Consider the following 23,835-nt stretch of genomic DNA (forward strand, 5'->3'; position numbering starts at 1 on the left):
CGCACGCGCGGGGCGGGGCCTCGTGGGGCGCGGGAAAAGAGGTAGGGCGCGCGCAGGTTTGAGGGGCGCAGGCGGCCCTGTGATTCTTAAAAGTCCTGCAGCCAGAGCTCCTCACTTTTTGGTGGCAGAAGTAGTGTTATTGTGGGGCAAGTCTCGGGGAGCCGGGGCCACTGTGCCCAGGACCCAGGCTTCCGGCGTCCAGATCCCCCTGCTTCAGATTCCAGGCCACCAGGTCGCCTTGAGGGCCAGTGTGGCCATTTGCTTGGGGGATGGAGAACTAAAGAAATCAACGTAACGCAAATAATCCAGGCGCCTATTCCCCAGCAGGTCCAGGCAGACGCCGTTCCTGCTGCACAGAAGGACTTGGACGACATCGGTGGCGCAGGTCGGTTTCGGCCTGCCTGGCCCCCAAGGCTGCAAGCAATTGGCCTCTGTCCACTGCTGTCCCTCCAAAGCCCCAGCATCCCCTCAGGGCCCCAGAAGTTCCCATGTGGCCTTGTAGGCCCACAGTGGCTTCTCCAAGGTCTCCCCGTGTGCCTCAAAGGGCCACAGCCTAGGGCAGGGAAGGAGGTTCCCAGCAAGTTCCCAGCATGCTCCCACGTAGGGACAAGAGCTGGGGCCGCAGGGCTTCCCTGGAGGATGCCCTTTCCAACCAGTGTGGCCCAGGGTGACTGTAACCCTGTGTCCTGCTGGGACTCAGCTGACCTGTGGGGGCAGCCAGATGGGCCTGGGTGGTGGTGGGGAAGGCTCTGCCCTCAGCCAGGACCACTGGATAGGGACAGAGACTACTGTGTTAACAACGAGAGATTTCGTTTGTTCACAGATTTCTCAAGGGAAAAGTAAAATGAGTAAGAGGAAGAAGCTTCGGACCTCAGGTATTTGGTTCACTGGAGTTGGATCTTTGGGGGTTAGAGGTTGTGGTTGAACCCAGGACCTGCTGCCTCTGGGGAAGCGCTCCACCACTGAGCTGCACCCCCAGTCCAAGTTGGCACTTCTTGATTGCTGTCTGCTTATAGGGCGAACACCGAACTTATTTGTTGTAGAAATGCTAATGTGAGTGTCCCAAGCTCCTTAAAAGATGATTTAACACAGCCTAATTAAAAAAACAGAAACTGTGGAGAAGGGAATGAGATAAAGAGTGGGAGTTCTTTGGCACTTCCACCCGCCTCTTGGGGTCCCCCTGCCTAGAGATGCCCCCACCCCAGGTTTCAGAGCAGCAGTGCAGCCACTCCCAGGAGGACCCCTGAAGAGAGCTTGATGTGCTGCAAGGCCATCTGGAGTGGGGCCGAGTTTCACTCTGGAGCCAAAAATCTGGGTTCATCCCAACTCCCATCACTTTGTGATCGAGATTGATTTACTCTGTGACTCAGTTTCACCATTTTGTAAATTGGGAATAATAAACACACCTGCCTACCAGAACCACCTAGAGCAGTGGTTCTGGGAAGGGGTGGGGGGACAATTGTTAAGACATTTTTTAAATTTTGTGTGGAGCAGATAATACTGGCATCTAGTGGGTGGAAGTAAGGGCTGCCGTTCACAGTTCTGTAATGCCCAGGACAGTCCCCTATAGTGCAGAGTGATCCAGGCACAGATGTTTACTGATGGTGCCAGGTTAAGGGAAACCTGCCTTGAACCCACACACGAATTAGCATTTGTAAAGATCACACACGTTTGTGCTGTCAGTGATTATTTTTGCAGATTTTTTTTTTTTTTAACTAGGGATTGAACTCAGGGGTGCTTCTGAGCTACATTCTTTGACCTTTTTGTTTTTTTATTTTGAGGCAGGGTCTTACTAACTTGCCTAGGCTGGCATTGAACTTGGGATCCTCCTGCCTCAGCCTCCTGGGTGAATCTCTGTGCCTGGTGTCCTTGCTTTTTTTTTTTTTTTGGTAATTGTAGATGGACAGCGTGCCTTTATTTTATTTGTTTATTTTTATGTGGTGCTGAGGATTGAACCCAGTACCTCACACGTGCAAGGCAAGCGCTCTGCCACTGAGCTACAGCCCCAACCCCCTTGCTTACTTTTAAGATGCTTTTCATTTTGAAATAATTTGGGGCCTATCGACAAGTTTGCAAAAGTAGTTTTGGGAGTTCTGTCTGCCCTTTCCCCAGTTTCCCCAACATTAACATATAGCACAAACATAGATGATGTTCCAACTGTAAAAAAACAAGAAAGCCACCTCAGTGCACTACTTCTTCCGGACTTTTTCCTTGTACAAGGAGATTGACTCCAGAGCTAGTCAGACACACAGCAGACACCGAAGTCTTTGGATGCTCAAGTTCCTTATATAAAATGGCAAAGTAACTGGGCACAGTGGCGCATTCCTGTAGCCTCCCAGTAACTTGGGAGGCTGGATGGAGGATCACATGTTCGAGGCCAACCTTGGCAACTTAGCAATACCCTGTCTTAAAATACTTTTTTTTTTTTTTAACAAAAGGGCTGGGGATGTAGCTCTGAGGTAGAATGCTCCTGGGTTCACTTCCCAGTATCACACGTGCACGCACACACACAGGCAAAGAATTTGCGTATAACCTACACATCCTCCTGTAGACTTTCAGTCATCTCTAGGTGACCTATAATACCTAGCATGATGTGAAGACATGTGAATTGCTTTTAAGGTACATTGTTTAGAGAATTGTGACAAGGCAAAAAAAAGCCTGCACATGTTCAAGACACAGACATTTTTTTCCTGAATGTTTTCCATTCGTGGTTGGTTGAATCTGTGGATGAGGAACTGGTCACAGATGTGGAGGGCTGACTATATACAGATGGAATACTTTTATTGAAAAACAGAATCGTCACCCATACTGATGTGTGGCTGCTGTTTTCCACTTCTCAGTGTATCATGTCTACCTTTACTTGTTAATACACAAACATGAGGGCTGGGGTGTCACTCAATGGTGAAGCACTTACACAGCGTGCACAAGGCCCTAGGTTCATCCCCAGCACTGAAAAAACAAAACAGTTTCTTCACTGGAAGAAGAAACACCCAATATTGCTTGGATGACTTCAGGTCCCTATCACTGTCTAAGGTAACATAAATTTCTTAAAAATTTAGAAATTGGGGGCTGGGATGTAGCTCAAGTGGTAGTGTGCTCGCCTAGCATGCGTGAGGCACTGGGTTTGATTCTCAGCACCTCATAGAAACAAAATAAAGATATTGTGTTCACCTAAAACTAAAAAAAAAATAAATATTAAAAAAAATTAGAAATCGGGCTGGGGTTGTGTGTTAGTGGTAGAGCGCTTGCCTAACACACGTGAGGCCCTGGGTTCATTCCCCAGCACCACATAAAAAAACAAAAACTTAGAACTAATTTTCTTATGTAGCAAGTGGCGAACTGAATGAATTTGTTCATTTTTTCCCCCTCAGATGTGGGACAAAAAGGAAATGGTTGATAGATTGAACATATTTCGTGCGGAGATGAGCAACAGGCTACTTGGAGGCACAGGGATTTCTCTGACCTTGGAGGGAAAGCTGGGTCATTTGGGGACTGTCTTGGCAGAGGACTCCCCGGCTCCGCGGACCTCTGGGCTGCCCTGGGTGGCTCTTGCTGTGTGTCCACAGAAAAAGAAGATCCTGGCAGGTCGTGAAAGAGGCCCCCCCCTCCCGGTGTCTTCAGTCTTTGGTAGTGAACACAAGGTTCTGCCTTATTTTATCTTGAATTAGTCCCACGGGGACAGACCACAGGAAGGAAATGGGAGGCTCTGCTCTTCTGTTGATGTTTTTGCTTTTTATTTGGTACAAATGTCCATTGAATCAGCCAAACGAGCTAATGTTTGGGAATCAGTCTTAAGGAACCAAATAAACAAAGCTGCTTTCTTTCTTTCTTTCTTCTTTTTCCCCCCTTTCCTTCTCTGGCAGACCACAGGTGGGTACGTGTTTGTATAAGAAACATCCGTAGGAAGCTTCCTGGTGGCTCATAGTTCACTGCGGTGGGCACCTGATGGGGGCCGGGTGAGGCAAGGATGAGATCCGAGGGTACTACAGATCCGTTCCAGCCCTGGGGACCCTCCGGGGCCAGTCAGGGGAAAGGGAAATGCTTCTCATGGAGAGAGCTGGTCACACACAGCAGATGGATGGAGTTCTCCACGGGCTCAGGAACCACAGCAGCCAGAGGGAGGAGAGGTTACCACAGGGGGGGCTGGGGGGGGCCAGTGGTGAGCACTTCCTAGCACATGCAAGGCCCTGGGTTCCATCCCCTCACTGGGAAAAAAATTCCTGGAGAGTTACTGGGGTTTAGGGGAGCACAAAGAGCTGGTGAGGGACTGTGAGGACCCTAGCTGTGGGCGTTGGGTGGGGGACTCATTTATGGGCTTCTTCCAGATGTGTGTGTGGGGGGGGGTGGAGCTGATTTTGTGGAGAACCTATCTGATTGAACTCAGGAAAGCGACACCTGGGTTTGCTTTGTCTCTTGGCTCTCCCTGATGGGTCAGAGCCCAGTCCATATGGTGCCCCCTAAGTGCTCGGGCCTCCAGTGTGCAGGCTGCAGAGCTGGACTGCATGCAGTCTTGGTTCCTTGGCCTCGACTTTCTCATCGGTAAGATTGTAAGACCAGTAATCCCTGGGATTACTGAGGTCCCCTACATCGAAGTCTCAACACACAAGTTCTTAGGACAGCGTCTGGTGTGGAATTCCATAGCATCTACACTTGTTCGTTGAACACAGGATTGGGATGGGCCTAGGAGAGGGGAGGCCTCACAGGCAAGCTGTGATTGGCAGTTTCTGTGTAAAGGGGGTTTCTTTAACTGATATTGACAAGAACTCTTAGACTGTCAAGAGCAAGAAAAGGACCTAGCCCAGTTGCCTTTAGTGATGGGGAAAGGAATGCAGAGGTACAAGGGACTAAGAGATGGCCAAAGGGACTAAGAGGTGGCCTCCTGCACCCTCTACCCCTCAGTCCTATTTTTCCTAGGACAGATATTCTGCAGGTGACTCTAGGAAAACGTGGTCCGTGACTTAGTCTTATCTGCATCTGGTGATGGATGTTTTCTACATGTACTTATTTGGTCTTCTATGCATTTATTGAGCACCAACAGTGTCCAAGACATCCTCTAGTCACTTGGGAAAAGAGCGAGACAGGGCCTCTTCTCACATGCAGCCCAATCGAAGTGGGGGAGACAGGAGATGACCTCAAGTCTCAAATACTTCCAGAAAAGCCACCAAGCGAATAGGAGAGGGCCATGGGCTGGACAGGGAAGGCTCTAAGAAGTGAGGGACAGCCCCTCTGCAGTGGGACCTGCCACATAGCCTCTCACCTCTTCCCTGGAGAGAGGGGTGTCTGGTGAGGTAGTCCCACGTGGTTTGGAGACAGACCAGGCCATTGGTCAGAAGCCCCATGGCTGTGAATGGGAGTGGGTCTCCGGGACAGGTTGCATCTCCTCTCACTGGGTAGCAGCGTCAGAGCAGGGGCTTCATGCCCTCAGGATAAGCCTGGTGGCTCCCAGTGCGGCAGTGACCCTGCCGGGTGGTTCTTCAGCCGTGGCAGTGCGTGCTCCAACATCCCCACCCCTCCATCTCCCTCTGTCTCTAAACCAGGAGAAGGAGTCCGTCCTCCCAAACCCCAAAAGAACCCAAGGCTGGGGCACTCTAAGGGGGCCCCGGAGAGTCCCGACTCGGGCCATTTGCACCACCCTGAAGAGTCAGAAGACAGCTCAGGACCTGTGGCCTTTACAGAGTTGACCGGGGAGGAGCCAGGAGGGGCTGTCTCCAGGTAGGTGGTTGGAACAGGCCATCAGGCTTCCCCACTGCCACTGGACCGCAGAGCAGCCCCATGGACAAGGACGCACAGGGCAGTGGGCCAGGGTGACCTGTCCATGCCGTGAGCCCTCCTGGAGCTCAGGGCCATGGGATCTTGCTGCCGTTAGCTGTCCTCACTGGTGAGGAGAGCTGCTGTTTCCACCGTGGGGACAGGTAGGGTTAAATTGTGCAGGTCATGGAAGGCAATGTGGTGTTCTGCACGGGGTCAGATCCCTGTTCTGTATTCCTCCTCCCTGACTGAGAAGGTTGGGAGCTGGGTGCAGCGTGCTCGCCTGTGATCCCCGCTTCATGAGGCTGAGGCAGGGGGTCATGGGTTCTAGGCCAGCCTGGGCAGCGTAGCGAAACCCTGTCTCAAAATAAGAAGGTCTGGGATGTAGTTCAAGGTGGACGCCCTTGGGTTGCATCCTCAGAACCACAAAAACGAAACAAAACAAAAAAAAGAAAGAAAAGGGTGGCCCTTGGTCTGTGCTGTGCTAACTAGTAAAACAGTCAGTAACGGCCAGTGGCTAACAAGCGCTTTGTCCCCAGCTCCCAGGTGAGGTCCCTGAGAGCCGAGGGAGACGGTGTGACTGGCCCGCGGCCCTTGGGCTGGAGCTGGGTGACTGGGAGTCTGGCTGGGGCTGGTTCCTGTGCTCGTAACCATTATGGATTTTTGGTCCCCGTATGTTTTCAACAATGACAGAAGCTGGTGGGGGAAGAGAAAAGAAAAGAAACAGCTCACGAACAGCCTCGTCCGTCCATGGGACTGATCCACGTGCAATCGTCACGTGGGGTCCACGGGGAATTGGTTCCAGGGCCTTGGTAGATACCAGATCAGCGAGTCTCCAGTCCCTTGTGTAACATGGCACCTCAGCACATCCTCCCGTAGACTTTCAGTCATCTCCCTGGGACTCTTCATACCTGATACAGTGCTTTATGTGAACAGTTGCTAGACTGCGCTGTGGCTGTTCGGGAATTAATGACAAGAAGATGTTTGTACGTGTTCAGTGTAAACACAGATTTTTCTTGATATTCTCAATCCATGACTGGCTGAATCCCTGACTGGAGACCCCAGAGCACTGTACCTGGGGGGACGGCAGCGCAGGAAGGGCAGACTGCAGTCAGGAGAAGCAAGGCTGTGGCCAGCTAAATATGTGCGTATATATTTTAAAAATATATATGTGTATATTTACTACTGAGCTACATGCAAGTGCAGCCCTTTTTAATGTATTTTTAAAAAGGTTTCACATGCACTGGAAAATACACAGAATAGAACTGCATAAAACAAACAGCTTAAAGTAGCTATGCGAGGCCGGGCTGGGCTCAGTGGTAAAGTGCTTGCCTAACACGTGCGAGGCCCTGGGTTCAATCCCCGGCTCCACTAAAGAAAAAAGAAAGACTGTGTGGAGAAGGGAAATCTTGCCAGAACACCTCCCAAATTTAAATTTCTTCTCTTTTTTCCCTTCCTCCCTTCCTCCCTTCCTCCCTCCCGTCCGTCCTTCCTTTCTTCTGTGTGGTACTGAGGATAAAACCCTCACATGTGCTGGACAAGTATTGTATCACTGGGCTCCATCCCCCCGCAGACCCTGAAAGCTATTTTCTGAAATTTTAAATTATATAATCAGGCACAGTGTGGTGTTGCAGGCCGTGGGTACGGTGTCCTCAGATCAGCATCATTCGCGTATCGTCACCCAGACGTCATTTTCTTTGTGTTAGGAACACTCAGAATCCTGTCCTCGCTGGGTTGAAATACACAACTGATGGCCATCGGCCTCAGCCACCTCCCACTGTGCTACAGAGCCCTAGAGCCACTCCTCCCTGGGGCTGGGGTGGCTCAGGTTCCTTCTGTCGTTCCGCACCCCGTGCCCATTAGCCCTCCCCTGCCCACCTTCCCCTCATCCCTCCCAGGTCCTGGTGACCACCCTGCTACCCTCCACTTTAGGAGGCCACTGTTCTCAGCTGTCAGTGTGATGCCCTGCAGCACTGTCTGTGCCTCGCTTATCCCACTTAACTTGGTGTCCTCCAGTCTGTCCATGCTGCGACTTTTTATGACTGGATAATATTCTGTTGTGTGTATAGACCATATTTCTATACCATTTGTTCCCTCCTCCATCCCGTCCTTTATTATTATTATTGTTTTTCTTTCTTTGAGACAGGATCTTGCTAAGTTGCCCAGGCTGGCTTTGAACTCAGGATACTCCTGTCTGGGCCTCCCAAGTAGCTGGGCTTGCAGGCAGGCACCATGGCACCCGGCTTCATTGCATTCTTTTAAAGCAGGTGTTCCGGGAGGCTCTGGGCACCACTTTTCTGGGCCCTTTGTCTTACTGTGCGAAGTGACAGTCCTGGAGAAGGACGTCCTCCTCCATTTTGTCTTTCTCCGCTCAGCTCCCCACATGAGGAAACAGGAGCTGCCTCCAGGCTCCTCGGGCAGCCAGAAAAGGAGCCGATTCCCCTTCCTCCTTCCCAGGTGAGCCTCTTTTATGGTTTCCTGTGTGTGCGAGACCCTCCTTAAGCACTTAGCCAGCGTCAGCAGCTGCTCATGGCCCCCTGGGCTGGAGGGAAGGAGGGCGGGAGCCACATTTGAAGCCGCAAGAAAGGAACGGGTTGGGGTTGCTTTTCTTTTGAGACCTCATTTTCCTTTATTGCTGCTGCTTGTGTCTGATTTACAGAACTCAGTCGGAAGATTTGTCCCCCAGTTTGCAAAACCCAGGAAAACAGGGACAAGAAAAGCAGAAACAAGGGAAGAGGACCCTGAAAACGGGGCCGTGAGCTCGGTAAGCCCCTGAAGATCACCAGGCAGCGCTCCGCACCCGGGTGGCCTCTGTTACTGTTGTTTTGCCAAACTAGGGCTTGAGCCCAGGGCCTTGCACGTGCTCGGAAAGTCCACCACAGGGCTACATCCTCCTCGTGGGACAGGGTCTTACGGGGTTCCCAGGCTGACCTCGAACTTGCCATCCTCCTGCCTTAGCCTCCTGAGTAGTAGGATTACAGGCCTGTGCCACCGCCCAGCTTCCAGTGCAGCCTCTTGGCGCACTTTAACCTTGATATTCGAGTTAAACCAGGACGCAAGATAAGACCACTGACTCCAATTAAAATCAAATTAAAGCAAGCTTATTATTTCGACCGGCCGGGCTGCCTCTCCCTCCCAAAACGGTGGGAACAAGACAGCCCCCCAGCTTTCCTGCACCCCAGCTTTATAGCCCAGAAAGGGGGCGTTACAGATAACAGAACTCTGACGAGCATCACACTAATGGTAGTTTACATTTTTTGCTGGCCCTAACGTCAGAATTTTTGAAGGTCATTAGAGCCTCAGAGAGGGTCGGTATCTGGCCAGGGAAGGCCAAGATTTGGGAGGCGTCACTAAAGTTTAGAGAGGGCTGCTATCTGGTCAGAGAGCCAGGCATGGGTGAGTTCAAGGCACAGGCAGGCATTCCAAGCAGGTTCAGAATTTGCAGTAATTTATAGTAAAGCCAAAATTATCTTTTCATGGCTTTGTGGCGAGATTGCTCCCAATTTTAAGAAAAGATCAGGTTGGGTCTATCAATCCGTTGGCAGTGACTAGTCCGCCTCTCTGCTCCAGCGTTCAGTGCATCGTGCCCCAGATGTATGACGGACACAGCTGGCAGTCTGAGGCCTTCTGGAGGCAGGACAGCAGTGCCTGCACCATGGGTGTGGAGGCCAGAGCCTCTTCCCCAGGTTGGGTGGGACAGAAAAACCCAGAAGAGCAGCCCACGCTGCCCCAAAGCCCTCTGCTGCTCAGGGGTCTTACAGTTGTTCTTGCTGTCATGAATTCTGTGTGTGACAATATCTCTGGGAACACATGCCCCTGAAAAAGTGGATAGTGGGCACTCACAGAAGCTGTTTGTCATTGGCCCAAACTGGGGACACCCCAGATAATCTTCAGTGGAGGGATCCTTCCTAGACCATGACTGGCAATAAGAGGACCAAGTTAAATAGTGACACATTGAACAACTTGGATAGACTTCTGGGGTGTCAGGCGGAGTGTAAAAAGCCGACCTTAGAAGGTTGTATGTGGTAGGCATCCGTTTGTAGACATTATTAAAATGACAAAATTACAGAGGTGGGGCTGGGGTGTGGCTTGGCGGCAGAGCACTTGCCTAGCACGTGAGGGACCTTGGTTTCTATCCCTAACCCTGCAAAAAAATTTTTAAAAAGATTTTAGCTGGGCACCGTGGCACATGCCTGCAGTCCCAGCAACTTGGGAGACTGAGGGCAGAGGATCGCAAGTTCAGAGTCAGCCTCAGCAACTGAGCAAAACCTTCAACAACAATAAAAAACAACAAGGACCAGGGATGTAGCTCAGTGGTAAACTGCCCTCCGTCCAGTGCCCAGGACCAGCAATAACAGCAAAAAGGAGATTGTAGGGGTGCAGGTCAGATTAGTGGTTGCCAGGGATCAGAGAGAATGGGCAGAGTCGGGGGGAGGGGAGCAGCTGGTATAGAGGGGTCCCCATGATGATGTGAGGCGTGTTCAGTCTGTTGACACGCAGATCTCCATGAGTGAGAGCGCCGTATAGAGCTGACCACACACACAGACGCCAGCCAGACCACCGGGGAGACGGTGCCCGGGGGTCTTCTCCACATCAGTGCCTGCGCAGTGCTGTTGTCCTTGAGTGATGTAAGAGGTTACCGTGGGGGAAACTGGGCTCCATCCCAGCACTGTGAATTGAAGGTGTGTGGTAAAGGCTAACAGGGAAACGTCACGTGTGTTTTACCAGAATTGATGTATTTTAATGATATATTTTATTTAAGCTGGTAGGTCCAAAATACTGTTATTTCAATATGTAATCAGTCCTTTTAAAATTGCTTATTTTTTGTGGTGCTGGGGTGGAACCCAGGGCCTCGTGCACGGTAGGCAAAGGCTGTGCTCCCAGGCCCTGCCCCCTGGATGTTTCTATCCCTGATCTCCCCATCAGCGCAGGCCAGGAGAAGGGCTGGTGGGAGGGGAGGCTTCTGTGCTCGGTTCCCTCTCCAGGCCCCAGCTCCAGGTTCTGCCCTGCCCTGGTACTGGTGCCCGGGGTGGTACACGGTGGTGGGTACAGTGTCCGAGTCCTTGGACGGGTGGTAACAACTAGAAGGACCTTCAAAGTGCTTGATGATCGAAGGCCCAGTGGCTGACTCTCTCTCTCCCCACAGGACACACTGCCAGTGCCCAGTGCCCAGCAGGCGGGGAGCCTGCTGCTGCAGGAGTCTCTGGGGCTCGCTCTCCAGGAGGCCAGGGGACCTGGAGAGCAGACACAGGCAGACAGCCCCTGCTCTGAGCAGAGTGGCCAGAACCTCGAGACACCTGTACCTGGCAGGGGGGATTCCCAGCCCCTGTTCTCTCCAGAAGTGGGGACCGGGCCCTCCCACCCAGAGAGAGCCAGTCAGAGCCGCCTGTTGGAGCAAAGCAACAGCATGATGGCCGGTGGAAACCTGGGGAACAGAAGGCCTGAGGCAGAGATGGCTTGGGTTCTAGGCGATCGTGGCCAGAAAGGGCACCTGCCAGGCAGTGATGCTGGAGGGCAGGGGCCAGACAGAGGAGCCCCCCGGGGGGGAGGGGCCCAGGGCGGGTCAGGAGCTGAGCTGCCCTGGGTGCCCAGGGACGAGGGAGCCAGCCGCCCCCACACTGCAGCACCCGCTCCTGCCGTGGGCCTTGCTCAGGAGCTGAGCCTGACCACTCCACACCTGAAAACCTGGAACGTGGGCCAGGACCTCCCTGACCCCAGGCAGATACCCGGAGGGTCAGGTGGGGAAGCAGGGCAGAGCCACAGCAGCCCAGGATGCACTTCCTTGAGCGCGGACCCCGCTGAGATGGACCAGAGAACCCCAGAGGTGGCCAGGCCAGGTGGGCAGGCCTTCCCCAGCAGGCAGGCCCCTGGCAGAGGCTGCAGTGCAGCCGAGCTGGACTGTGCGCCTCTTGCTGAAGACACCACAGCAGGCAGAGGAGACCTGGGGCTGGAGGGTGGTCCCCAGGGTGACATGCCATCGAGCCCTCTAGGATTCCTGGCTCCAGCTTCTGGGAACCAAACGCCCTCAGTGGGTGCTAAGGATTCTGGCCATCTAGCCCTGGAGATGGGTCCAGATGTGGGTCAGGTACCGAGGCCCAGCCCTGTCCAAGAGGGGCCAGGACGGATGTGCACACAGCCCGTGGACAGACGGGCAGCGGGGTTTGGCAGCCAGGGCCATGAACAAGTTCTGAAGGAGCTCAGTCTGTCCCCCGGAGCCTCTGGTCTGCTGGAGCTCAGAGACACAGTGGGTGGCCCTCCCCCAGAGACCGGAGTCCCCCTGGGCAGCCCGGAGCCCTCTGCAGAAGCAGCAGGCCAGCCCCAGCACCCCCCCACTTCCTCAGACCTGGAGCTGGGCTTTCTGCCCGACAGCCAGATACGGGAGGCCCTGGAGGGCGCTGGCTTCGAAGCCCCACCTGAGCAGGTAAGGACTTCCCTGTTGTCGACAGACCATTCCAGAGCAAGGGCCACGCAGCGGGCGGGGGCTCATGGTGGCCTTCCACGTGACCTGGTAAAGGAATGGGGGGGGGGGGTCTGAGTCGTGGCTGTGGTGCCTGCGGTTTTCCAGATGGGCAGGACTGCCGTTCTGGGAGGGGTCCCAGGATGGTGACAGACAGGCACTTTGTCAGCCTGGGGTCCCCCACCTGAACAGGAGCTCCAGGTGGGCTAGGCCCTGGCAGCTTCGTGCCCACCCACCCCACCTTCCAGCACCTGCCCCTGGCTCCCGGCTCCCAGGGAGCTCACTGAGGGCAGTGGACCAAGAGGGCGACCTGAAGATGCCAGGGCCTAGCCCACCTCATAGCTGACCCTGGGGAGGAGACTTCACTCCTGAACTAGAAGAGTCCTTGCCCCTTTGCAGGGTCACCTGAGGGTCTTGATGGGATTCTTTTCAAAATGCACAGTTACTGTGTTTTCTGCTGGAGTTTTGGGAAGGGCTGTGCTTCCTCTGGCTGCTGATCCTGTGCCAGCCATTTATGGTCACCTGCCTGGGCAGGTGGCTGCCTTGCTCAGCCCTGCCCTCTTGGGGGGAAGGGCAGCATCCCCGGCTGCTGGCACCCCCGAGCCCAGCCAAGAGCCATGGCCACTCCCTGGGAGGTGGGCAGTTCTCTTCCCACACCCTGTGTGCAGCACAGAGGCCAAGGAGGTTGAGCACCTCCCGGAGGTGACACAGCCTGGAGGGGAGGGGCCCGGGGTGGCATCTGGGTCTACCTAATTCTAACACTGCGCTTCGGCACTTGTCCTGGAGTGTGGGCCAGTGTGCTTCTTGGCTGACCGAGAAGAGCTTCTTCTTTATCTTTCTCTGTGGCGGGGATGGGACCCGGGGTCTCGGGCACGCTAGGAAGGGCTCCCCGCCTGAGTTGCACCCCAACCCCTATCGAGATGTTTCCAAAGCTTCCTTCAGTGTCTGTCAGGAAGCACCTGCTCGGTGCTGGGGCGCCCGCAGCCACCGAGCAGCCTGGTCCCTGCCCCGCGGGACACAGCAGCCCGATTCCGGGTGGCACCCCTGTGGCGAGCTTTCTGTCCTGGGCCGTTGGGCGCGTAAGGAGGGTTCTCAGGAGACACGGGCAGAGCACAGCACAGGCTGAGGAGGAGCTGAGGGGTGGGTGTGCAGTGGTGGAGCACGTGTGCGGTGCCCTGGGTTCTGTCCCCAGCCCCGGGGGAAAAAAAGAGGAAAAAACCCAGCAGGATTGTGGGGACCGGGCAGACAGCCAGAATGGTCAGACTCGGCAGCAGTGCCAGCCCAGGAGGACGTGCTGCCCTAACAGGGCTGCCCGATGCCTGGGCATGTTTGGTTTGACACAGGGCGTTCCCCAGCAAGTCAGGGCGACCCAGCCACCAAGCAGGTTCCCATGGGAGGGACGTGGATGGCCCGCGGTGGGAAGGCAGAGGCCGTGCTTCCTGGCATGGGCAGGGGCACCTGGGGACAGAGCGAAGACTCCTGGAGAGAGCTGCGGGGTGGGGTGGACACACACCCTTTGTCAGAGGAGGGGACTCATGGAGGTTGCCAGCAGGGACATAGGTTTCAAACTCCAAACCTCAGCCGCTTTGCCTCCCCTTGGGGGAACATGTCACCTCGAGGTGGTTGACATTTCCACAAAAACTAAACTGCCATTGCCGTTTCCATCCCTAGGCCTCCCGGGCTGCCTGGCTTTCCCCCCTACTCCCAAGGACTTTTCCCTGGAGACACGTGGCAACATCTTGTCTCAATAGGGTGCACGTGGCTCCTGCAGCCACTGAGGTGCCTCCGTGTTCCTGCATGACTTGTGGCCTTTAAAGTCTCGGGACACACAGGATGTGTGCAGTTGTCAGGGACGAGGGTGCCCTCAGTGGAGTGCCACCACACCCAACAGGACAGGAAGGCTGGGCTGGCTGTGTCCCCTGCTGCCACCTGTCCTTTGCAGGAGGCCCAGCCAGCCGTGGTGACCCCAGCAGGCTGAGGCCAAGCCTAGGTCCCAGTGTGACTCTTGTCCCCACGCCGGGCTGTCCTTCACATGTTGCTCTCTCCTTCCAGGTTTCTCCTGCAGGGAGTGAGTCAGGCCTCTGCTGGCCCGACCCCAGCCCACGGGCCAGGGGAGACCTTGTCATGGTGGCTCAGGTCCAGCCCAGGTAGGCATGGGGGTGTGCACGACCCAGGGTCCGGCTGGGCCAGGGAGGGCCACAGGCAGGGCCCTGACCGCCCTTGCTGGGTCTCCCACCCTCCCTCCAAAAGGGAGCCCCATCCTTCAAACTGCTTGTGTCACCTGCTCCCCCAGAGCGGCGAACGGTGGCCAGGAGTCTGCATCTGATCCAGCCCCTCTCCCTGGGACCCCAGGGTCCCGGGCCCCTGCACAGGCCTCCGGGTCTGTGGGTTGTTCTGACCCACGTGCACGCGGGTCCCCGGGAGAGGGGCACGAGCTCTCCGTGTCCCTTATGGTGGGGAGAACCGGGGCAGGCTGGGGACTGTGAGCCGAGACTTGGGACTGTTCCCAGCCCTGGCACTGGGCAGGCCCTCCAGTGACTCCACCTGGGGGCACCCCATGCTGCAGACCATAGTGATGTCCCTCCAGCCAGCAGAGTGCTGGTCCCCACCCCCACCGCCCTGTCTGCGGCCATCCTCTCCTGTTACCCTGCACTCGAACCTGCCTCTGGGCAGAGCTGTCAATTATTTATGGCCGAGTTTCTGGTTCTCTCTGGTGAGCGTGGAGGGAGGGTCACGGTGCAGCCCTGGGCCTTGCCTATCTGCCGCCTTTTCCTTTTCTATCCTCCTCCTTCCATCTCTCTCCTCTGCTCCCCCAACCCCACCCCCGCCTGACCTCCTCCTCTGCCTCCTCTTCTCCCTCTCCCTCCTGCAGCAGGGTGGGGTGGCAGGTTCCGGCCTCTTGCCCTGTAGACTCTGTGCCTCTCGGGCCACTTGTTGACAGCACCCACACGACACCTGGGGTGGACCGGAGGTTGTTTGGTCACAGTGGCCCCAGTGGGAGAGCAGGAGGAGGGAGATTTCATGTCTGATTCTCCCAGCAGCCTCACCTGCTCAGGGATGTCCAGAAGCCCCCAGAGAGGGCCCTGGGGTCTGGTTGGTGGCCCAAGCCTGATGAGACCTGAGAAAGGCTAAGACCCAGGGCAGCAGGGCACCTTGGTGTGACTGGGGCAGGTGTGACCAAGCCTGGGGGTGGAGGCTTGAGGCCTGAGAGCAGTTGACCTGAGGCCAACAGGGCCACCCCAGCCACCCAGGGAGGCCCCCACTTCTCTGCCTGGTCCTCTTGTCCTGCCACATCTACAGGCCAAAGCCTCATATCTGGTGGGTACTGTGGCGCGTCCATCCCCTGCAGACATGGGTGTCCCCCAGGGCTGGCCCTTCCAGAACTGCCCTGAGCCCTGGAGAGGGGACAGAGCAAGAGAGGCAGACGGCAGAGGGCTGGGGAGAAAAAGGCTGCGGGAAGGGGTCACGGTCAGCTGTAGCGACAACTCAGCGAGACTGCCCGTGGTCCCAGGAGTGCTCAGGCAGTGCCCGGGAGTCCCCGTGGCTGGAGCAGAGACCCGGGAGGAAACAGGGTCTAGGAGGTGGGGGTCATGCGGGCAGCGGGAGGGACATCTCCACAGCCCCCTTGAGCTGCAGGTGGATGAGCTGTAGGGACCAGCTCGGGGGCCAGGAGGGGCAGTGGCAGCTGCCCAGGCTGCATCCGAGGGGATGGTGACAGGGGAGGAGCGGCTGGGGCAGCCCGCTTCTGGTGATGGAGCTGGCCATGGCCACCAGGCTCTGCCTGCGAGCAGACAGACAGACAGGGTGAGGACAGTGGGTCCAGCACGCCCCTCCAGGCTGTTCCTCTCTCCACCTTGCTGACAGGCCCGGCGTGGGAGTCCAGGCCCCAGAGGCGCCCAGGATGGAGGATGCCACAGGAACCGTGCAGGGCCTGGTGGTAGAGCTCTCCAACCTCAAGTAAGGCTCGGAGCTGGGTGGGAGGACCCGGGAGCAGGGAGGAACTGAGGCAGGAGCCTCCGGCGGGCAGCAAGGCTAGGGGACACTCGCCTGGCCGGCCCTCTCCATCTGGGCCCCGGAACCCCGACCTCAGGAGGAGGGGCCAACAGTCCCTCTGCTGCTTAGTCTGGTCCCAGTGTCAGCGTAGTACACGTGCACCACGAGGGGCCATCTGCATGTGTGCCTCTGGGCAGGGACCCCATCCCATGGTGACCACTAGTGCCCCAGCTTACCCTGTTTCTGCTGCAGCCGACTCATCATGAGCGCCCACCGAGACCTGGAAGCCTTCAGGCGCCTCCACTCCCGGAAGGCGAAGCCACCAGGGAAGGCCCCCTCTCTCTACCCACCCAAGGGGAGCCTCTCCCGGGGGGAGCAAGCCTGGAGGGACCTGTAGGCCACTGCCTGAGCGCCCAGAGGCTCCCTATGCACCCTGGTCACCTGCTGGAGAGCTGCAAGCAGTCTGCTGTGGGCCACCTGCAGGCCCCCCCACCCGCCACCTGATGTTGTTTGCTTGTGAGATTGTCCAAGGGTTCCGTCCAAGGGGTCCTGAGGCGCCCCAGCAGCTCCCTGCAGCCCGAGCCAGGAAGCACCACTGTGCGGCCACAGGGAGGGCAGCTGTGCCTTCCTGGAAGCCGGAAGCCCGACAGAAGTGGCCCTCCGAGCAGGGCCCAGACCCCGGGCCTCGATGTTTATCTGGGTTTGCAAATTCAAGCTCCTTCCCCAAGGTTGCTGTAGTTCAGAATTTGCTTCCTTCTGGAGGAGAGAAGGGCTCCCTTTGTTGTTTGTATCTTAGTCTTTCCCCCAATTTCCATTTTATTTCTTCTGGGAAGACCAGTAATAAACGATCCTTTCATGCACCTCCTGACCTGCGGCTGGGGGAGGCATTTCCGGTCCCTTGACAGCCGCCCTCCAGCCTCTAGCACTGCTGCCCCTCACCCCCTCCCCTGCCTCCCAGTGAAGGTGGGGGGGGGCGCTGCTGGTGGGACACAGGTCAGGGGATCCCCAAGGGCTTCCACGGGTCAGAGTCCGAGTCTCTGGGAGAATTGGTTGTGTGTGCATTCAGTGTCACCTGCGCAAACCTCCCCCAGGTGGCAGATCACCCCACTGGGGTGAGGCTGCCTACCCGGCCTGGGACAATGTGCTTCCAGAGCCAGCCAGGAAGCTGATGCAAACTCAGTTGCAGGCCGCCCTCAAGAGGCCATCATCCCGTTTACAGAAAGCCATGTGGGTGGCTGGCTGGCTCCCTCAGGCACGTTGAGCACCTGACTCCAGTCCCCTCTCCCTGTGGTTCCTTGGCCAGGGAGGCCTCCCTCCCCACCCCACCCCCCACGGTGGCCATGGAGGCCCACTGCAGGAGGGCGCTCTGCACCTGCCAGATGTGCAGCGTCACTCCTGAGCCCCCCCAGGGCCCCCCTGCCCTGCCAGGCCCTGGGTCTCAGGCCTCAGTGGCTCAGGTTGGGAGGCCAACAGTCTACTTGTAGCCGCAGGGTGTCATCTCCCCAAATCCCTCACAGGCCCTAGGGTCACTAAGGAGCCCTCCTCTGTGCTCCTCCTCCTTCCCACCACCTCCTCTCCCCTGCAAGTTGGCACCCAGGCCGCTTCCTGGGTGGCTTTAGGTCCCTGTTCAAGTTCCAAAGCCCAGGGCAGGAGGCCCTCCAAGTCCAATTCCTGCTCCCACCCCAACTCTGGAGACTGAGCCGAGGCTGGAGCCCCGACGGGACAGTCAGCTGGACCCCACTGCTGCCACTGCCCGGCAGGACCCGCGCAGCTAGAGGAGGCAATGGGTGACCCCCAAAGAGTGGCCCCCAGGAGACTAGCTGATCTCCCTCCCACCCTCGGGGCCAAGACCCCCACTGGCCTGATCCCTTCCCAGATACCGCCCCTGCCAGCTCCGTGTCCCTAGGCACTGAGCTGTCCAGTATGGTGGCACCATGGCTCCTCACGAGGGCACCAATGTCAACATTCCCTGAGGGGCTCCTTAGTGAAGGCAAGGGGGGAGGCCTGGCCTAATTGTCTCAGTTCCCTCTTAAATCTAGCCTCCATCTCTACTAGAAGGGGGAGCCCCCGCTTCACATGTCAACATGGAGGGGTAGCCAGGGAGTGTGACCAAACCAAAAGGACCTGCGCTGGTAAGGAGCAGGTGAACGGGACCACAGCTGCCCCTGCCCCCCACCCCACCCACTTCTCAGCCTGAAGCAGCTCACCCCAGCACCCCCGGGCCACCCAAAGTCCAAAGAGCAGTTGGGTGGTGGGGAGCCACAGGGCCACTTGGAGCTGATAAGGCAGCCTGGAGAGGACGGGGTGCCGCCAGCCCTCTGGGTCCAGGATCATCTTAGCAAGAAAGTTCCCGCGACTCGGGCGGCTGATCTCTTGCAAACATTTATTGAGCGCCGACTGCCCAGCCCCGAGACAGTGCAACAGAGAGCCGCTGGTCCCCGCGGGAGGAGGGAGCTCAGGGGACCAGCCATTTTAACAGTTCCCTCCGCTGCCCCCCAAGTCCTCAAGCCTAGGTTTGGGGAGGGGGGCGGGGGGTCCTCAGAGGGTCTTCCCTGGAGTCCAGCGGCCACGGAGCCTCCGTCCCCATCCCCGGGAGAAGGCGGCACCCCTGTCCTCCCCGCGCCAGCCGCCTAGGCAGAAGTGGAGGGACAGCCGGCAGAAGGCGAAGATCCTGGAGACTTCCCGGCACCTTTGGGACCTGGAGGTTAAGAGCGGAGGGGGAGGGGGAGAAGGTCAAGGGCGAGGATGATTCAGTCCTCCCGAGGTAACCCCGGCGAGCTGCTGGGCTCCGGCGCCACCTAGGGGCTGCTCCTGAGACAGCAGCCCCGTGACATTCCTGGACCAGGGCCGCCCCCGTCTCAGAGCCCGACCCAAAGCTCGCGAGTTCCAGCTCCGGCGATCGTACTGCCTGCCACCTCGTGGCCGCCGGGCTCCGGGGAACTTGGGACAGTTTTTCGGACAGTATGATGGTCAGGGCTCACCCTCCACACCCAGGGACGGGGGCGGGTTTCCTTTACCCCTCAAATATAAGGAGAAAAAGGAAGAACCCAAGACTGTCATTTCTAGGCACCCTCATAGTGCAGTCTCTGCCAGTGGGATCTCACCCAACCCCAGGAGGAGGGCTGGGGATGTGGCTCAGGGGTGGGGCGCAGGCCGGCGTGGGCACGTGGGAGGCCTGGGGTTCCATCCCCAGCAGCAGAAACGGAACAAACAAAACCAACCAACAGCCGGGCGGGTGCCTGTAATCCCAGCAGCTCGGGAGGTTGAGGCAGGAGGATCGCAAGTTCAAAGGCAGCCTCGGCAATTTAGCGAGGTCCTAAGCAACTCAGCAAAACCCTGTCTCTAAATAAAATACGAAAAAGGGCTGGGGACGTGACTCAGTGGTTAAGCACCCCCAGGTTCAATCGTTAGTACAAAAAAAAAAAAAAAAAAAACCTCAACTAACAAAATATCCCAGGGCATAGGATCCGCTCCTGGAGGCAATCTTTCACACCCTGCAGAGCTGGAGGGAGGGGAAGGGTCATGGAGTTCCAGCCTCCACCCTAGAGGAGCTCACGTCCATGGGGCCGCGGGGGAGGTGGTACCCAAAGCCATTGCACCTGCCCTCCTTTGCAAGCCCGCTTCCCTGAAGGCATTTCAAGCTGCTAGAAGGGAGTTCTCTTTAAACCCCAGGAACTGAGACATTTTGTCATTGCAGCCTGCACAATTCGAGAAAGCCTTGGTCTGGGGCGGTAGTTAGAAATACAGGGGTTTGGGCCCCACCCAGACCTAAGGGATGGGGTCTGCGTTTGATGAACAGAGATGGGGAGACCCCACACCCCATGTGGCAAGCTTCAGCTCCAGGAGCTGCTCTCTGCAAATCCCAAACGAGGCCCCACCTGTTGCCTCCCACCCTCCCCCACCAAGGGCTGTGGGGCACCAACCTGGGCAAGAGTCTAACACACGCCACTCAGACCCGCCCTCCCCCTTCTGTGGCTCCCCAGTGCCCAAGCCCAAACCTGACTCCCAAAGACCCCTGGGCCCCTCTGCGCGCTCTGCCAGCTCTCCACCAATGCAGCCACACCTCAGACACCCTGAACTTCACCAAATCCCTGACCGAGCCCCAAGGCCACCTCCCAGCCTTCCAACAAACTGAAACAGGCTGCCCAAGCACTGCCCCCAGGAAGCCCTCCAGACCCTCCCAGCTGGGTCGCACCAGAGTCAGCATGCAGCTCTAACCACCACTCTACCACCCACCTTGTCCACTGCTGGCCCCTGGCACCAAACCGGCCAGCACACCATTTGGCCAGAGAATAAACGAATGAGGAAGTTCCTGGGCCATGCAACTTCTAAACCACGAATTCCACCAAGTGGAATTAGGGCCCCTGCTGTACCTGCTGGCAGATACCACCACTGGGTCCCACTACCTCCCCGCCAGACCACCCCACGCCTGGGAAAAGGATGTTATTACCCAGGTGGGCCCAGAGAGGGGAGTGACTTGCCCAAGGTCACACAGCAAACCTCAGCTCCCACTTCTCCACTCTGGCAACATTGCTAGGCTGCTCCTCAGCTCTACAGCTGGTGCCCCCTCCACCGGTGGTGGGTGCTGTGGTTAATCCCCCACTGGGTTCAACTATGAGCCTACGATGGGTTCCCCCCCATCCCCTCCACATCATGCTCCCAGCCACCTGCTGCTGCTGCTGCTGCTGTGCCCGCTGCTCCTCCTCCTCGGCGGTGGCCAGCATCCTGGGTTCTCGCCTTGTCAGGTCGGGCCAGCCTCTTGCCCGCTGAGTTTCGGGTGGTGTAACTGTAGACAGAGGTGTAGCCCTGGCCGGTGAGTGGACAGAAGCGTCGGGTGTGGGCGCGCTCCCGCGTGGCACCACACTGGGGACACACGTAGTCACGCAGTATGGGGCACAGCACCCTGCCTGCCTCGTCCTTCAGCACGTGAGACTGGTAGATGGCCCGGGACTCGCCGTTGTGTTTGCAGAAGGAGCACAGGCGTTCAGGAGCTGGTGAGGATTCTGGTGAGCTAGGTTTCTGGCTCTCTGGTCCTGGTGTTGGCTCTGGCTGGGGGTCCAGCCTGGCCTTGGGCTCCTCTTCCCCACGCAGAACCCCAACCAGACGTGCCAAACCCAGGTAATCCGTCCACAGGTCGAAGGTCCCCATAGCTGGGCAATGTGTACCAGGCAAAGAAAAAACCCAAAAACCCCTGCCTGGCCCCAAGCTGTCTCGGCTGCCCCTGCCTCGCTGCCCCTCCCTCCTCTCTGGTGCCTAGGAGTCTGAGCAGGGTTCTGTCCTTTTACCTCCAAGGGAGTGTGAAGGGGAGGAGCAGACTGGGGGAGGTTCCCTATGGTCAACACCCCCTTAATGTACCTGCCAAGGGGATGGGGGGGCTGGACACAGGTTGTAGGGGGCATTGGATCCAGGGCTGCCACCCCCACACTCCCTAGGGGGCCGCCCCTGGTGTGGGTGATGAAGGTGGGCTGAGAACTGGTACCGAAGACAGGAGCCTGTGCAACAGTAACTTAGTAATTTTCTTTCTTCCTTCCCGGGGGCTGGGGAATGGGCCAGGTGCCCCCAGCTTGAGGGTGTAGCCACAGTGTGCTCTCTGGAAGGAGGCTGGCCCCCGACTCATGGAATGAAGCTAGGGCCTGACCCCCAAGCTCCGGCCTCCCTCGGGGGTTTTCACACCCTTTGTGTCTGCAGCACCCCCCCCCCTAGAATGGCGTTGCCCAGAGGGGTTATTCATGAAGGCTCCAAAGCCTCTTCCTCCCTCCCTGCCTGCAGCAGAGACAGAGCACTCTGGGGTGGGGAGGCCAGGGGCCAGGGTGGGCTAATGCTGGGACCCCCCACACTTGGCTGCTTCAGATCTCCCCTCCCCATCAAATGAGAGGCCAGCCTGGTCTCAGCGGGTGGGGTGTGCTCAGGAGTTACCAGCTGGCAGACTCCCAGGAGCCAGGCGCCACAAAGTAGGGGTCTAAGGAAGGACAGTGGGCTCGGAGGGTACAGACCAGAGCCCGGAACTCAGCCACTGCGAGGTGTGCGCGCCGCCCACCAACAGAACCCACCTGCCCCTTTCAGAAATGGGCTTCAGTGGCCTGGCCTCAGCCTCCGCTGCCCCAAGGCCCAAGCTCCCAGGACTTATTCCCCAAGTCTGGGTCCCTCAAGATCAGACCCTCCTCCCTGAGGGCTGGGGTCTGGGCAGTCAGCAGGCTGAAGGATTTTGGAGGCAGTGCGCCCTGTCCCCTTCCCGTCCCCCTTAGGCTGTGTATGGCCCAGCCACAGTGACATTCATCCCCCGGTGGGTCTGGTCTCGGTCCTCACAACCCACCGACAACGATGAATGTTGATTGTGACCTTCGCTGTGGCCTAAGTCTGTGTCCTCAGACTGGATGGGGGCTCCCCCGGATCTGATCTGGAAGATGGGGGTCATGACAGGAGGACGGCAGTTCCAGGCCTCGGGGTCCACTCAACGGTCGATGGTTTGCCTGAGCTGCCCAAACTCACCGACAGGTTGAATGTTCCCCCAAACCCTTGGCAAGTTCTCAGGGACCTGGAGTGGGTTGGGGGCAGGAGGTCAGGTAGGGTGATGGGGGGAGGGGAAGGAAGTGGGGGTCCCCTTGACTCTTCATTAAGTCAGCAAACAGTTATTAGACGCTCTTGCCTCTGGGACAAGTGGGGACATATTTCAATAATAACAGTGAGTGCGTGGGTAGCCTTTGTCACGCAATCAATCCAGTGGTGAGGGGCTGTGCTCACTTCTGCACTTCATGGGGGAGGGTAGGGATGAGCCAAACAGCCCTGAGAGGCAGAGGTGACCCCCGTTTGTCAGTTGGGGGGACTGAGGCCCAAGGGCACTAAGAAACTTAAAGAGGTAGTCGGGATTCCAAGTGGCCCCGGGAAGTCTGGCAGCTGGGCTGTTCTGGTCCCTGGGGACAGGGATGCGGAGAAGACAAAAACAAGCCGTTTTAATACAATGCCTTCTGTGAATCCCTGTGCAATGGGGGTAAACAAGAGTTTTTAATACAATGTAGTCCTTTCCGAGCTTCACCTGCTGGGCACCACTGTTTCTGTTGCAGCGCCCCCACCTCCCAAGCCACAGCGCTCCCAGGAGGTGGGATGCTAGCGAGTCCCGAGTCCCCGGGACAAGGCAGAAGCCTGACGACCAGCGAGGGCACCCCCCCAGCTCCGCCTGCACAGCCTCAGAGCATCCCAAACTAGATCCTTCTGGAATCAGGGCCCAGGGGGGTCCCTGTGCTGTGGGGTGGCCAGTAACCTTCCAAAGAAGATGACTCCAAAACAGGCTGCTGTGCCCCCTCCCTGCTTCCTCATGCTAAAAGGACTCCTTATCCCTCCCTCCAGGGGCCCGGGCCACCAGGGCACCTCTCCAGTCATGCAGTGACCAGGGAGAGAGGTGGCTGCCCCCCCCCACCCCCCACACTTTTTTGGGACTCCTGCAGACAACCTGAGGAGGAGCATTCAGATTTCCTGTCGCTGCTGCCTTACTGAGGGGACTAAGAGTTCCAGAGGATCCTTCTGGAGTAATCCCAAGGCAGAGTAGGAACCCCAAGTGTGTGTGTTTGGCTGAACCCCACAAAGAGCCTTGGGGAGGGGGCAGAAGCAGCCCTGCCCAGCCTTTCCAGGACCAGCTGAGA

General features: G+C 57.4%; 2 protein-coding genes across 2 annotated transcripts; one reads left to right on the top strand and one right to left on the bottom strand.

Annotated features, from left to right (window-relative positions):
• The first annotated feature begins 27 nt into the window (after positions 1 to 27).
• On the top strand, positions 28 to 17,058 carry Brme1 (break repair meiotic recombinase recruitment factor 1). Its single transcript, XM_027955283.2, has 10 exons — positions 28 to 41; positions 325 to 385; positions 824 to 875; positions 5,538 to 5,712; positions 8,124 to 8,205; positions 8,408 to 8,512; positions 10,895 to 12,169; positions 14,258 to 14,352; positions 16,070 to 16,162; positions 16,451 to 17,058. The coding sequence occupies exons 3-10, from the start codon at positions 845 to 847 to the stop codon at positions 16,593 to 16,595; spliced, it is 2,001 nt and encodes a 666-aa protein (XP_027811084.2). The 5' UTR covers positions 28 to 41; positions 325 to 385; positions 824 to 844; the 3' UTR covers positions 16,596 to 17,058.
• A 1,520-nt stretch (positions 17,059 to 18,578) lies between these two features.
• Positions 18,579 to 21,346, bottom strand: Nanos3 (nanos C2HC-type zinc finger 3). Its single transcript, XM_027955397.2, has 2 exons — positions 20,866 to 21,346; positions 18,579 to 18,896 (listed from the first exon to the last, which is right to left on the bottom strand). The coding sequence occupies exons 1-2, from the start codon at positions 21,344 to 21,346 to the stop codon at positions 18,829 to 18,831; spliced, it is 549 nt and encodes a 182-aa protein (XP_027811198.2). The 3' UTR covers positions 18,579 to 18,828.
• Between the last annotated feature and the right edge of the window lie 2,489 nt (positions 21,347 to 23,835).

Source organism: Marmota flaviventris, chromosome 1 (genome assembly GCF_047511675.1).
Source record: "Marmota flaviventris isolate mMarFla1 chromosome 1, mMarFla1.hap1, whole genome shotgun sequence".
NCBI lineage: Eukaryota > Metazoa > Chordata > Mammalia > Rodentia > Sciuridae > Marmota > Marmota flaviventris.